Source organism: Lactuca saligna, chromosome 6, assembly GCF_052625555.1.
Source record: "Lactuca saligna cultivar CGN05327 chromosome 6, ASM5262555v1, whole genome shotgun sequence".
In the NCBI taxonomy this organism is placed as follows: domain Eukaryota; kingdom Viridiplantae; phylum Streptophyta; class Magnoliopsida; order Asterales; family Asteraceae; genus Lactuca; species Lactuca saligna.
This window is the reverse complement of record NC_136422.1, coordinates 120,446,122-120,462,585: the sequence shown is the minus strand read 5'-3', so window position 1 is coordinate 120,462,585 and position 16,464 is coordinate 120,446,122. Positions and strand designations below refer to the sequence as shown.

At 32.9% G+C, this 16,464-nt stretch overlaps 1 protein-coding gene and 1 pseudogene across 1 annotated transcript; both read left to right on the top strand.

The window, feature by feature from the left end:
• The first annotated feature begins 2,948 nt into the window (after positions 1-2,948).
• Positions 2,949-10,916, top strand: LOC145002856 (G-type lectin S-receptor-like serine/threonine-protein kinase B120; annotated as a pseudogene).
• Positions 8,684-12,972, top strand: LOC145001346 (uncharacterized). The gene is made up of 13 exons (XM_078960718.1): positions 8,684-8,810; positions 8,921-8,982; positions 9,066-9,189; positions 9,309-9,413; positions 9,678-9,833; positions 9,944-10,065; positions 10,162-10,776; positions 10,871-10,954; positions 11,053-11,294; positions 11,446-11,636; positions 11,939-11,989; positions 12,095-12,430; positions 12,736-12,972. The coding sequence occupies exons 8-11, from the start codon at positions 10,941-10,943 to the stop codon at positions 11,972-11,974; spliced, it is 483 nt and encodes a 160-aa protein (XP_078816844.1). The 5' UTR covers positions 8,684-8,810; positions 8,921-8,982; positions 9,066-9,189; positions 9,309-9,413; positions 9,678-9,833; positions 9,944-10,065; positions 10,162-10,776; positions 10,871-10,940; the 3' UTR covers positions 11,975-11,989; positions 12,095-12,430; positions 12,736-12,972.
• The last annotated feature ends 3,492 nt before the right edge of the window (positions 12,973-16,464 follow it).

Below are 16,464 nucleotides of genomic sequence, written 5' to 3'. Positions count from 1 at the left end.
CCCTAGAGGAACTCTTAGCCACGTTTTTGGGGCTTAAGGGTACTATATATACATGTAGGCTATTAGGGTTTTCAACTAGGAAACCCTAATTTGACTGCTTAAGCCCTAAGCAGCCCATGAACCCTTTTAGAATAACCCTTGGACGATTTCTAATGGGCTTCCCCATAGAATTCCTCCAACTTATATATTATCAAGTAATCCATAGCCCAATTGCAATTATCTTATAATTACAGTTCTAGTCCCTTAAGTTTAATTAATCTCTTTTAGCCACAAAATTATATATCAATTAATTCTTGACTAATATTAATTAAACAATATGATTTCTCCTTTAATATATTATTCTCATAATATATTAATAAATCATAATTAATCATTTCTCTCCATAATTCATCCTATCAAGTTGCTTTGGTGAAGGCAACCCAAAAGGACCATGCACCATCGGGTCAAGTACATACCAAAATAGTTATGGACTTAGACACTAATCCAACATATATATATATATATATATATATATATATATATATATATATATGTGTGTGTGTGTGTGTGTGTGTCTATATATATGTATATATATATATATATATATATATATATATATATATATATATATATATATATATATATATATATATATATATATATCGGTTTTTTCTGGGTTTACCGTTAAACCATAAACAAAATATGAACAAGATTTAAATAATAAAGAAGAGTACATGCACTTACAAAGCTAGGAGAAGCTATGTGCAAAAGCAACTTTTGAGGTTTTTTTTAATTAATTAATTAATTTATTTTATTATTATTTATTTATTTTTATTTATTTTATGAGGGATAAGTATATGAAAGGAACTAGGAATGTAAGAGATAGGCGAAGAAAATCAGAAAGAGATTGTTTAGAGAGACATGAGGAAATTTGATAACAACAATATTTTTATTATGAATTCTCGATGATTTTACAATAGGTTCTAACCCTTTATATATGCAAAGGGTAGTGTAACAATTACACTCTCATACTAACACAATACCGGACTTAATATTTGATCCTAAATAACATGATTATTACATAAAGTGTGAAACGACGACACAATCTTAAAAGCATGAATCAATAATTCTATACGACAAAAGAATTTTTCACAAATGTGATCTTTTAACCCAAAATGTTCTTGAGCTATATTCATAGCTTCCTAGCAGCTACAGCATCCCTTATAAAGGGGATTTTGATATTGTATATATTTTAAGACTGTTGCCAAATTATTGAAAATTCCAACTTTTGTGCCCCTGATGATAACATAGGGTGTGAATTTTTTTCGTTTTTTTCTCAGGGGTCATTGGTGACTGTTTATGAAAATAAAAAACTTAAAGTATTAAGAATTTGAATTTTAATGATGAAGCATGTTGAACTGTCTGAATATGCCATAAGTTATCTAGCAAACAATGTTGGTTTTTTGTCGAGTTTACTTCTATCGTGGGCCTAAACTTTTTGCATTCATCAAAGTAAATTGGTAAAGTGCAATTACCAAATGCTATAGTAGCTTCTCTGTTATGTGTATATTGTATATTTTTTGAAGATCCTGTCCAATAATATGAATGTTGAATATTTTGGGAAATGTCCATTTGCGGTCTAAATCCTTGCAAGAGGTTATGATTATGTGTAGTACTCGCTATTCCCATATAAAGAATTGAGTTTTGTTGTATGGGGTTGTGTTGATATTCAATTTTTATTGGTGAATCCATCAATTTTTCTGTTGATGATGTATTTCTTTCTTCTTCTGAAGAAATGCTCATGGAAGAGGAACTCTGATTTTGTTGTGTAGGCTGTATTAATTTGTTCTTTCCTTTGTTTTGACTAGTCATCTATAGAAAATAATCTGTTAATATTTCTTTTCTGGATAACGTATCAGCTATTCCATTATTTTCTCCCTTTATGTGCTCGAAATTTATTTTATATCCACTTCCTAGTATTGTATTTTGTAAATTTATCAACTGTGTCTTATTTATTTTCTTACTTTGATAATTTTTAATAAAACGAACTATAACTTCACAATCTGTTATAACTATAAATTCTTTATGTAAGAATAATTTAAATTTTTCTAAAGCATTTGTTAAAGCTTGTATCTCATAGTCTATAGAAGTCCAATTCATTCCTGTCTTATTAAAGCTTCCACTAGCATATGAGCATATCTTTTCTGTATCCTTTGGGCTATATTTATTGGATTTACAAAGGATAACAGCTGCCCATCCTTCTTTGCATCCATCAACTTCTATTATTATGTAATCAGTGACTAATGGTAATTCTAATGATTTAATATTTTTAACTGCTTCTTTAATTACTTTAACTAATTTAATATCGTCTTTGCTGAAATGTCTTTGTCCATTTTAGTTGTTGTTTTACTATATAATGGACCAACTAACTTTGAAAGATTAGGAATAAATTTTCGGGCATAATTAACCAAGCCCCAAAAAGCTTGTATCTGTTTTAGATTTTCAAATTTTTCCGGGAAGTCTAAATTTTTTTAATATATATGACTTTGTAATTTAATTTTTCCATTTCCTATTTCTAATCCAAGAAATGATATTTTCCTTTTAAACAATTCCATTTTTCTTTTAGAAATTACAATACTATTTCTTTTTATTTCTTCAAATATTTTCTGTAAATGTTTTTCATGTTCCTGTACTGTTTCACTGGCAACCAAAATATCATCAATATATACTAAACAAAAGTCGTATTTAAGAAAAATACTGTCCATAAATCTTTGAAAAATAGATGGAGAGTTTTTAAGCCCAAAGCTTAAAACATTCCATACGTATTGTCCTTCAGAACATATAAATGTTGTCCATGATTTAAAGTTTTCTTCAAGCTGCAACTGATTATATCCAGATTTTAAATCAAACTCACTAAAAACATTTTTCTTTTGTATCAGGTTTATTAAAGAATCTTTATTGGGGATATTATGACCATCATCTTCTGTATTATCATTTAGTCTTTTATAATTATAAACTATTCGAGTTTTTCCTCTTTTTATTTCAGAATGATTTCTTATTATAAAAGTTGTTGATCTATGTGGACTTTCCGATTTCCTAATTAATCCATGTTCTATCATTTCTAGTATTTATTTTTTAAATTCTTCTTTATCTAAAGAAATATATTCTACATTTGCTGTTCTTATTGTAATATCAAGATTTTTTAATTTAAATTTACAAATATATTTAACTTTTGATTTTGTAATATCTTCTCCTATAAGTCCAATTTTTTCTAAATGTCAAATTATAGGATGATTCATACTTTTAGTTATATCTACTTTAAAGTATGTGATCAACAAAAGTCCAGTCACTCCAAATACAGGTAATAATGTTAATTTTCAATGATTTTTTAGCTACCTTTTGATCATTTTAGAATCTAAATGAAACATCCCAAAAATATAGACCAAAAATTTCGTTTTAAAATCATTAATAAAACCATAAATCATCCATAGTCATAAAGAAAATCCAGTATCATGTATCTCAAAACATCGTGACAAGTACTATATCAAAATCATATGAGAAAAATATCAGAGTTTAAACATCCTAGGCTAGAACTGTGGTGTGTGACATGCAATCAACCCGAGTCCTTCCCCTTACTACCGGAAGTACCTGAAACCAAAACTGAAAATTGTAAGCATAAAGCTTAGTGAGTCTCCCCAAACTACCACATACCATACAAATATCATGCAACTAGGACATATGGGCCCCGACCACTCTCATGGAGATTCAGGCCCCGCCCACACTCCACTATCTCAGAGATTCGGGCCCCGCCCACACTCCGCTACTAACATGCATACAAGTATCACACAGAAAACAAGTATATCTACCGAACAATCATATATCTATGCTCGAATAATACTATGAGAACCGGGCCCCACCCACACTAGACTGCTACGAGATTGGGCCCCATCCATACTTATCTACTAACATATCACATATACGGGTCGAACTTGGTGCCTTAGACTCGTTCCTAATGAAAGGGAACTCACCTCGTATGACTGACTGCTAAAAACATGAGTGAGGAATCCCTGTCTGCTGCTCCGGCGACTCTCTGACTATAATTTCCATAATAACACTTAATAAAAACTAATAACTCTTCATAGGCATGGAGTAAAATGACCATTTTACCCCTATTTAAAGTCAACACTCCGGTCAAAGTCAACATTCTGGGTTGACCAACTCATCGAGTCAACTTCTCGACTCGCCGAGTTCTATCGAGTTGTTCAGTCACGACTTGGCTCATCCACTCATCGAGCCCCTCTACAGACTCGTCGAGCTCCCTTATGGACTCGTTGAGTCCTTTTATCTGTTTGGCCTACTTAACAAATTAAGCCTCTATCTTCTAGATCCATGGTTCTTAGTTTGTTTGCCAACTCAAAAGGCCTTTCTAAGGGTAAAGTTTCGAACTTTACCCATCCATAACTCTTCTAAAAGGGTTTATACAAAACCCTAATTCCTATAAGACATGGATCTTGTCCAAAAGGCCATAGAGTATCAAATCCACACATATAAACCTAGATCTATGGTTTTAACATCTGTTGGACCCATAAAGTTTCGAGCTTTCCTTCCATGCATAGTCTTTTAGGGCTAAAAAGCCTATAAACCTGCTCATATGCTTGTATGGGGCTTCCATGGTCATAAAGTTTGCACCTTTATGCCATGGGACCCTCCCTAGATCCTAGATCTGAAGTATGAGCCACTTGGGACGTCCCAACTCCAAGTACCAAAGTTCTTGAACCAAAAATTTCATAAGATGGAAACACATAGATCTAAGAGAAGAATGATCAAGTTGGAAACTTGATTACCAGAAAATGTAGCAAATAGAGTGTAGTTCCTGGATCTACTCCTTCCCTCTTGAGTCTTCTCTCTTCTACTTCTTCCACAAGCTTCAAAAGGCACAGATAACACTCACAATGGCAAGAAATAGTTCAATGTTACTTATGGATGATTAGGGTTTCAAAGTTAGGGTTTTGGAGGTGATCGAGGCTGGAATGGGGGCCAGATATGATGCTTAAATTGGGTGCAAATCCTAAAGATTAGGGTTTCATCCAGCCTATCCTACTCGTCGAGTAGCTCACTAAAACCCCCGTGTACAAACTGCCTTCTACTAGACAAGTCAGGGCTACCAACTTGTCGAGTCCTTCTTTCAAAATAAATAGATAAATACTTAATTAAACGCATACCAGGAAACCAGACGTTACACTAAACAAGTCAATATGCAGGTAACAAAACAGAATAGAGCAAGAATTGGGTATGGATACTAATGGGAGTTGTCATTCCTTTGTTAATCATACGTTTTGGCATATTATGGTATATAAAGAAGAGAAAGAGTAAACGTAAAGGTATTAATGTAGCAATGATAAAAATTCTAGCTCATGTTTGTATGATATAGTTGTATATTTTGTTAAGTCATTGATTCTGCTTGTAGAATATGAGAGACATAATAGAAATTAATATTTCCTGGAGTTGACAGTTTCTGAAAGCTTCAAGGATATAAATCAGCTTGAAAACAATGGTGGGAAAGAAAATGACTTGTTATTATTTAGCATTGCCTTTATCATAGCTATCGCTGATGATTTCTCAGTTGAGAATAAGCGCAGACAAGGTGGTTTTGGACCTATTTACAAGACGATGTTACTTTAAACTAATTTTATGCACTTGTTATGTTTTTACATTCGAAACTCTAATCTAAAAAAAAGAGACATCATGAAATTATAAAAACAGGGAAGACTATGTGGTGGACGAGAAATTGCAATCAAAAAGCTTTCGAGAACATCGACGCAAGGGCTCGTGGAATTCAAGAATGAACTAGTACTCATACAAATCTTGTCAGGTTCTTGGTTGTTGCATTTATGGTGAAGAAAAGATGTTAATATATGAATATATGCCCAACAAAAGCTTAGATTTCTTCCTCTTTGATGTGAAGTGTTTGTAACATAAATGTATATAATGGTTTTACTCGTTATATTCATAAATGACTCTTTTCTTTTGATGTCTAGCAGATGAAAACGGAAAGACAAAGTTGGATTGGCGTAAACGATTCGACATAATTGAAGGAATTGTTCAAGGGTTGTTATACATGCATAAGTACTCACGAATGAGAGTTATTCATTGAGATCTAAAAGATAGCAACATTCTTTTTGATGAGAGTATGAACCCCAAGATTTCTGATTTTGGTATGGCAAGAATATTCAAGCAGAATGAGACCGAGGAAATCACTAACAGGGTGGTAGGAACATAGTAAGTTGTCTTAGTTACAAACTTAAAATATCAAAATTAAAATTAAGTTATGTGTTTCCATGGTCAATTTATTGAAATGCCATATCGATCATGTTGTATCAGTGGTTATATGTCTCCTGAGTATGCAATGGAAGGGACTTTCTCTATCAAGTCTGATATCTTCAGCTTTGGAGTCTTGATCTTGGAAATCATCAGTGGAAGAAGAAATAGCAGTTTCGGTCATCTTGGCCGTACTTTCAATCTTATTGGATATGTAAGAATAGCAAAATTCACCATTTAACATCTTATACATACTATACTTATTGGTAAAGAGTAAAAAAATTATATTGATAATATTCTCTTAATGATATAGGCATGGGAGTTATGGCAACAAGGGGATACATTGGAATTGAAGGATCCTACATTGGGAAATACTTTTGTTGTATGGCAATTCTTGAGGGTTGTTCATGTTGCCCTTCTCTGTGTACAAGAAAGTGCGTTTGATAGACCAACAACATCTGATATGATCTCCATGCTTCTTAATGATGCCATACCATTACCCACTCCAAACAGGCCAAGATTCATCACCACTGCCAAAGTGGAGTGAAAGTCAACCACGGATGAAATCAAAGCTAAAGATTGCTTTGTAAACAATATGACCATCATAGCTTTAGAGGGTAGGTTGCAAGCTTACACTACTAGAAAAACAACCTTTTACGACGTTCAATCAAGGACACGCGCTGATAGAGGACACGCATTTGTGAGTGCCCCAAAAATTGATGTTAGTTTTCGAAAATATGAAGCATAGAGGACACCTATTTTTATGTGCCCTAAAATTAGTGTCTAATTAAAAAAAACACGGAGGGCACCTTAAAAAAAATGTGTGTCGTCTAACCATGTCGCTTTATAAAATTTAATGAAACGCGCGTTTCATCCGAGGGGAAATGAAATCCAAAAATTAAAAAGCCCGCTTTGTTTCCACAGGCTGAAAACCCTAGCTCATCCCCACCGAAAACCCTCTTTCTTTCTTTCTTCTCTCTCGATTCTCAAACCTCCATTCACCTTCCGACGTCTGTTGCTTCTTCGACCCTTCCGAGTGTCTCCCACCGCCCTCGACTTCCAATGAAAGACGAACATTCTTCCCCATCAGCATCTATCTTCCAAATTACCAGGATCGGCACTCTGTTAACCTAATCATGGAGTTGTGCGCTGGCGGAGAGCTATTTGATCAGATTATAGCTAAGGGACATTATTCAGAGCGTGCGGTAGCTGGCCTCTGCCGACAGATCGTGACGGTGGTGCATGATTGTCATACGATGGGAGTGTTCCATTGAGACTTAAAACCTAGAACTTTTTGTTCTTGAGTACCGATGAAGACTCACTATTGAAAGCTACTGACTTTGGTCTCTCGGTGTTTTTCAAATTAGGGCTTCTAAGCCCAACAAGGTTTCCTCTTCTCCTTGAATTCACTTTTCTGTTCAGTTTTGCAATATCACTTGTTTTATCTAGCTTTCTGTTTCTAGATAAGCTTAGTACCAATTGTAATTGGGATCAATGTAGACCTTACTCTTCCATGGGTGAATGAGTCGAGATCAACAATATGGTTGAAGTTTTTGTTGATTATGTTTTTTCTATTGGGTTGATATACAATACTTTTGTCATCTTTAAGATTAATTTCATTAGCCACACATAGTGATATACTATTTTGTCTCAATTAGTCCGCTTGTATTAACCCTAAATTTGTCACAAGTGTAAATAAATTGTTACTCTAAATTAGAAAGCTAACTTGTTTTCATGTCTGTATTTTAGCACTTACATATTTCACTTTTTTGGGTTCAACTTTTTATCCTTACATATTTCACTTTTAACACTTACATATTTTAGCACTTACATATTTCACTTTTTTGGGTTCAACTTTTTATCCTTACAATTTGTTTCCTCGTGTTTTAGAATACATGCTGATCAAGGTTTGAATTTTATGGGAGTTATTATGTTAGTTTGTTATTCATTTTCATTTAGGTGAATGCTTTTTTTTTTTTTTTTTTTTTTTTTTTTTTTTTTTTTTGAGCAAGTAGTTGAATTTTCTACCAGTCTCTCTATAGAAGCAGACTATCACTATACATACTTCCAGGGCATTAGACTATGCATGTGTGTCTTATTGCACAAGAACTGGAATAAATTGTTTTACTTAGAAGTCTATCAAGAAATACCAATATGCCCTTAAATGTTGGTATTTCATTGTTCAGGTACCTATAAGCATAACTTGTTGGGTTAAAAAAGAAAACTTAGAAACCTAATTTATTTCCATTTGTTGTAAGGAGGATGGTGGAAGAATGCATGTTAAATAAAATGCATCCCTTGTACAACATCAAAGTGAGTCGTACATTTATTTATTTATTTTTTTTTTTGAGAATTGTGTCCATATGCTTTTTTGTCTATTCAAAAATAAAATAAAAAAGGGTTTTTTCTTGTATTCAAATTTCTTTCGAAATGACTGTAATTTCTTTCCTTCTTTCATTCTCAGGTCTCCAATGGAGAGAGGTTGCCTTTAGGAGTTAAAGAATTGGGAACATGTGAGATTTGCTTCAATCCCTTCTAATTTCCTTAAATAATTCACAAATATTGAGTTTTTCTTTTTAACATGTAAAACAAATGTCCCTTTTTTGTTACTTGTCATGAACAGGGCTGTGATTTAGCTATCTGTGATGTATATAAATATAACTAGTCAACTTCTTCTATTGCAAGGTAATTTTGATCACTCTGAAAGAAAGTAACAAATTCATTTTTATATAGTTTTAGTGATTAATGTTCATGTGGTGGGGTGGCAGGATGAAATGTTTCTTTACAGGAAGAACTTTTCTAGAAAGATGAAGCCCAAAAGATCTTGAACAAGTTGGTGGTTTGCTGAATAAGAAGCTTAAAATTTTGAATGATGGAATGAATATTATGAAGGTTAGTAAGTTAGTTGCTTTTTTCTCTTTATTGACACAGAAAACAATGTGAATATTTGTGGTTCCAGTTCCATCTCTATTTTGCAACTTTATGTTTGTCTTAAAGTTTGTTAATTTTAGGTATCAGCTCGTTACTAGCACCTGTGAAAGATGACTACAATAATCTTGAAGCTTTATGAAGGAAAATCATGATGATTCTTGTTACAACTGCACTTGTTTTAATCTGTTAGTTACTATAAATTCAATACTCAATTCCTATTAAACATGTAATGGTGCTCTTTTGTATGCTAGAAATCTTCCGGAACAATCTAGAAGCATCATCCACCTATTTGTTCTCAACATACAAATTAAAGAAGCCACACCATTCTATAATCTTCCCCACCTGTCTCCGTTGCTAATTAATCTCTCTGATATCCCCTAATTTCACCCCAGTTTTCTCACTTCACCGTTTAGGGTTCTTGGTTTCTTCCCGATGATGAAGTGTTTCAGTATTTTCAGTTCCAGAACCAAAAGAAAAGGGGAATCTTCACCGGAGCTCCAGGAGTAAAACCCATCAATGAAACCACCGACAAGATTAGTAAATTCATCTGGATCAATCACTTCACCACTATTGTACAATTTCGTAATAATATGATCCAACAGCATGTATGTACAAACACTATAAAACAGGGCCCACTTGTGCCAACTTTCTTGAAATTTTATCTATTTTTTTTATTTGAATTGATATTCAAAATCTTGTTTTGTTTTAAAAATAGATTGTTTCAGTAACCTTGGAGAATTTTATGGACACACCAAACACTGACCATGGATTATCATTATTGGATGTAAACAAGATGATCACAAATGTTGTTAACTTTCAAACGGATGTTCCCATGGGGTAAGTGGGGTTTTGTTATGTATATAGATATTAAATTATTATGACTCATTAAAAGATTTATATTAATAACAGTTTTTGTTTTCGAAAATTTTACAGGGATGCAAACAAAAACCCCTCTTATTGGTCGAGTGTTTGCTTGCATAATTAATATGGCCATTTTAGCAAAAGAGGCAACAACTGTTTGACGTGTACTTGAACCTCTTTTTCAAAATTTTTCTTTTTTACCAAGTTGTCCAGGTGTTTGGAAACTTCATATAAAACTGGTTGTTGCAAGTTGTCATGGGCTTTTTTTAAATAAGTTGTTTCTTCTTGTTGGATGTCAATAGTGGCCTCACAGTTTTCAGGTAGACCGTTGACTTTTGGTAATATGATTTCGATTAGTTTGATGTTGGTTGAAAGATTTGTGGGAATTGAGGGTAGTCTTTTGAGGTTTTTTGGTGTGGAAACGAATGAGATTTTGATACCATGAGCAATGCGTGTCCACCTTATATAAATGATGAAATAGAAAGATTAGTAAATTCATCTCGTGAGATGATGATAATATTGACTTAAAAATATGAGAACAGTCGGAATCAACACATGGACAACTTGGTAATATGATTCATAAAAACGTCAGTAAAGTTAGTTGCTGTTGTTGAATCTAATACAATACATCCAATTGGAAAAGCTATTCGGGAAGCTGCTAAGGTTGCTAAATGTCCCAATGTAAAGGTACCTTATGAAAATTACTTTTTCGCCCTTACCGAAATAAAATCACTATTTTTTTTTTTTAAATGTGATTGATTTTTTTGTTAATGATATGCAGGCTGATGATGGAACATATATGGAGGAACCTGGTTCTGGTGCAGTAGCTTCAGTTGGGAAGAAGATACTTTATGTTGGAACATTGGTATGGGTTAGGAGATATAATGAGAAAAAAATGAAAATATTATGGTGTAAATAATTGGAAGAAATGATGAAATTAGCTTGCTATTTGTGATATGACAGGCATGGAGTTAATGAAAACCCATTTGTGGAAACGGAAGAGTTCAAAAACCAATCAGTGGTGTATGTAGGAATAGATGGTGTTCTTGCAGGTCTTATTTATGTTGAAGATCAAATAAGAGAAGATGTTGCACACGTTATTCAATCTTTGACCAGTCAAATCTTCAATGTATACTTACTTTCTGGTAATAAAAAAAAGTTCAGCTCAATATGTCGCATCAGTAGATGGAATCCCAAAACAACAGGTAATAAATATTAATAATAACAACACAACAATTCTTAATCAATTTAAAAAAAAAAAAAAATTTCATGATGATATTATTTGTGTTTTTATGTCATTTTTCATATTCGAGGGTATATTATGTTTTTATGAATCATGACTTTGTATTTTAATAGCATATGGACTCAGATGGGAAGGTTTTAGCAACATCAGCAGCTCAATTAAACATCTTCAGCTGTTCAGATCGCAAAAAGATGCAGAAATTTATGGGCGTCCTGAAAGTTTCTGTGTTGAACTGAAAACGAGACTAAATGACCATTTTCTATATATGACACAAGTGCAATACTGCAATTATATATCAATCATGGTATTAAGTTTTTAGATTTTGAATGCTTTAACATTTGAATGGATGATAAACATTATAAGATACAAATAAATAAAAGTGCTCTATTATATCTTGCATTTATCTTTATCTTGATATTAGGCCATATAAAACATCTAAATGGATGATAGGCGTTATAAAACCCGAAAGCTTGAACATATGAGTGGATGATAGGCCTTATAAAACTTTTGGGTTCTTTACGTTACTTGATTGATGAAGGCTACATTGAGATTAAAAGGTGAAAGTTTAGGTGTATGAGTGTAGCTTACCTTTACTTGTTTCTATAGGTTGTAGAAGCACCTCATGGTGATCTTATGGCATGAATGAAGATGGCCAAGGTACTTAAATTTCATTGATTGAAACATAATTATTTTATAGGTTTTTTTGGTTAATTTTATATTGATGTCATGTTCAATTAACAAATTGTCAAAATTCCATCACAGGTTGTAGATTTGATTGTTTTGTGGCTTCTGGTAACTGTTCAAGTGAAAAAGATAGTTCCAATCATTACATGGATGAATTTGGCTCACAGTGTCTTTCTGTGTTTAGAGTTCTTGGTTAAAGCATGATAAATGTAGCTCTTAATATGCTTGAATTAAAGCATGATAAATGTCACGTTCATGTGGCTTAACTCTTAATTTGACATGGCTTCCATGTAGTTCATGATGCTTTTTAAGGAGCAAAGGCTTGTGATACCTCATTGGCGTACCTAACGACCTTACATCATGGCTCAAAAGGTAAACTCCCTCGTTAGGGAAGTTTCCTTTCCAAAAAAAAAGGTAAACTCTTTGCTTTTATAGTCATAATAATGAGCAAATCCTTCACTTTTTTATTTGAAACAATATATTTTTCTATGCAAAAGGCCCATTTCTTGTAACTGGTATGCAATGTAATCTCTCTTGCATAGTTGCTTCTTGCCCTTTGATAAGTGGTATCTTACCCTAGCCTCTGTTAACATTTTAAGAGAAGTAAAAAATCAGAAGCTATCTATATGCATATTGTTTTATCTTTTTCAAAGTAAATAAGATTGCTAGTTAGGTATTTCTTTTTGACAAATTGGATTTATGATTTGGAAATTATGTAGGATTTTCGTGTTGTTCTTGATCAAGAGTTAGGGTTGATATTGAAGCTAAGAGACATGATGATTGGTTGGATACATGAAGGGTTTTAGACTTTCTTCAGACAGCTTAAGGACGAGTTACTCAAACAAGAAGGTGCCCATTTATAGCAATGTAGTATTAGGTTATATAGTTAGGGAAAACCTCTTAATAACAATGTATTACATTTTTTTGACATGATGTTCTTGGATGAAATTGATTGTTTTGGGATATATGTGTTTCTATATTTTTTTATTACACGTAAAAGAGTATCGTAAAGGCACGTAGTATACGCATATCGTAAATGGTTGCTGAAGTTTATGACACGAAAATGCGAATTTAATTTGAAAATTAGTAAATCTATAAATAATTTTTTTTAAAAAATAATAAAAATTACGATACGCAAAAATGTGTGTCATCTTCATTTATGACATGACCTTTCTTGACAGCGACTTTAATGATACGCATTGCGTGTCATAAATGCGCGTCGTAAACGCGCGTCGTCTCTCTTTATGACAGGGCCTTCCTTGACGCGCATTTGCGCGTCGTCCGAGCGTTTTACGACGTGCAATGAGCGTCGTAAAAGGCTGTTTTTCTAGTAGTGTTAATATATCATTCTTTGTGAAATGTTGATAAAACTTGTAATTTACATATGATAATTTAGTTTTGTTGGATGTAAAAATCCATTTTTGATACTTGCTACAATGGTATATAAATGTATAATTGCTTGTTCAAAATAAGAAGTACAATTGTACAATATAAAGCTTCTAATTTCATATTCATTGTTAGCTTGAGTTGTAAGCCTATTTATAGAATATAGAGTACTTATGCATTATCAACATGATTTAAACACTTGTTAAACATGACTTGAGCCGGCTGATTAATAGCTAGTTGATCATATCAGCTAGCTGGCAAACCATCAACTGGCTGGCTAACAATTAGCTACCTTATTTATAGATGATCTATAAATGGCTGATTAATGAACCATCATCTAGTTGATTTTCCGATCCACAATAAATTTGTAGCTGACAAAACGGAGGTCCAAAGTGATTTTGTTGCTTGGGTTTATGTGTATGCTTCGCCTATATAACGATTGATAGCTAGGTTTTCTACGTCATTGTGCTATATATATATATATATATATATATATATATATATATATATATATATATATATATATATATATATGGCTAGGTTATAATGTGGATGGACAACTATTGTGCGAATGTGTGGACAGTGCAATTCTATGACAATTATTAAGAGAATTGGTTGTTTAGTAATGAGAATACGTTCAACCTGACAAAACTATCGCCATTTTCATGCATTCTTAATAATTCTATTCAATTTTATTGTCATGCATCTTTTTTCACTCATTTTCATTCTTATAGAATACGACTCAATAAAATATTCAAACAAAATGAGAATAATAATAAAAATTCTATAATAACCTTGTAGACGATTTAATTACTAACAATATATGATAATGAAAATAGTTATGTAAGATTGAACATATTTATATTATCAAACAACATATTTTCTTTGTTGTTCTCACAGAATAACATTATCCATCCACACATCCGCACAATATATGTCAATCCACATTTGAACCTAACTCTCTCTCTCTCTCTATATATATATATATATATATATATGTATGTATATATATATATATATGTATATATATATATATATATGTATATATATATATATGTGTGTGTGTGTGTATGTGTGTGTGTGATTTAGAATAAGGTGGGTTATAGGATGCTGAGAGTGGGAGGGTCCACAAAAATAGGAATGTCATATTTAAAGAAACTGATTTTATAATGAAAATCTTGGAGAAGATATTAAAGGACAGAAGAAACCCATGGGTAAGGATCAAATGGTGTTTGAGGGGTTACAGAGAATGACATCTTAGTATGGTAGATCTGGAGATCGTGAGAGGATAGTTGATAATGGAAGTTCAAAATTACAGTTATAGATAAGGTAGATTTAGGAAACCATACCATTTAAAGATATTTTATAGAAAGAAGACCTCTAGTCATATATATTCCATTAGTGAGTTACTTGCTGTTGACGGTGAATGGGGAACCAAAATCTTCTCCATATGACTTGAAGATGAAAGGGTTCATAGATTGGTAAAAGCCAATGAAAGATGAGTTGAGATAATTTGGTAGAACTGATCGACTAGCTCCTTAGTCAAATTACCAAGTAAGGATGAAAACATTATTGAACAAGTGGGTATTCAGGTTCAAATATGAAATTGTGACATCCCCATTTTTACAACCAGAAAAGACCGATTTTGTTTATGCTTTATAAAAATCAGAGTACCTCTTTTAATAAAAATGTTGCGGAATTTGTTCCCAATAAAACATGATAAATACGTTATGAAAGTATTTCCAAAGAAAAGTATTTTTATTCATTTTAAAATATTTGGGATGTCATCGTCAATATAAAAACATAAGCATAAACAGAACATAGATTCATTATCACTAGTGATTTATATCTCCTTAATCTCTCAGTGTAATGTAACTTCATATCAACACCTGTCATATAAATAAACTGAGTGGGTCAGGTTGCAAACCGGGTGAGTACATAGGGTTTTCAACCCACAATAAGATAATTATTATGTTTAATCATGAAACAATTAACCCAATTACCCATCCCGATTATCTTATTTACTCTTAAGGATCTACCCTAAGAATCAGTTATTTCTTGTTCATTCATTTCTAAGGATCATCCTAAGGAATATGCACGAAATCCATCATTGCTAATCACACATCTGTCAAGCACAGCTGCTAATATTATCACTTAGGCGCAACTGCCAGAATTGTGACATTCTTTATGGGGCGCATCTACCGCTATAGTCCTTTAGGCACATCTACTGGGGTTATGATGTTCTCTATTAGGCGCTTCTGCCGGTAGAGTCCTTTAGGCGCATCTGCTAGGGTTATCTTGTTTATTGACAGTATTGTTTTCGAGAGTCCACTAGCAATGCAGGTTAATGGGTTTTTAGAGTACACCGGTGAACACATCGTTCACAACACCTATAGGTTGTGAGCCTGATAGTGTTCCACTGGACTGTCTTGAATAGTCTGTGGTTGTCATCCATACTCTGCTAGATGATGGGGCCAACATTTGGAAAAAGGCTTCTCACATCGTCCACCTCTCACCCTTACCTCATTGTCTATATTACCTCTCAACTTATCGTCCAACTCATATTTCATCTACCCATGTTTTACCCAACATATTATGTAGATATAAATACGTATACAGTTTAAATCATATAAAACTTGTATAAAATCGTTCATCCATCATAGATAACAAGTATACAGATAATATGCACACATAGCATGTAGTTTATATAAAATACTTCATATCTATGTGTAAGATGAAAGTAACTATGCACTCACTTGTTAAAGTGACGACTCAATATTCGAGCAGCGCTGTGCTTCTTAATTTATTTTCCTTCGACGAAACCTAGTATCATTACCACTAGATTTTCGTCTAATATTCATTGCTACTAATTATTAGTCTTAGCATCATTATTTTTATATAAGCGTTTAAACAATATTTTCCAACCACTATGTACAGACAGGGGCCAGGCATAAAACACCGGAGGGTAGGATCATTTTGGCATATAGCACTTCTGAAATCCAACAAACTTATACGGCCCTTTAAACCAGACTCCCCGTACCGCGAGTGGTTAAAAAGAAATT

What these genes read in the sequence shown, in the direction of transcription:
- LOC145001346 (XM_078960718.1), top strand. An exon ending in ATGGAATCCCAAAACAACAG is followed by an intron (nt 11,295 to 11,445) that starts GTAATAAATATT and finishes GTATTTTAATAG; the next exon opens with CATATGGACTCAGATGGGAA. An exon ending in GCAATTATATATCAATCATG is followed by an intron (nt 11,637 to 11,938) that starts GTATTAAGTTTT and finishes TTGTTTCTATAG; the next exon opens with GTTGTAGAAGCACCTCATGG.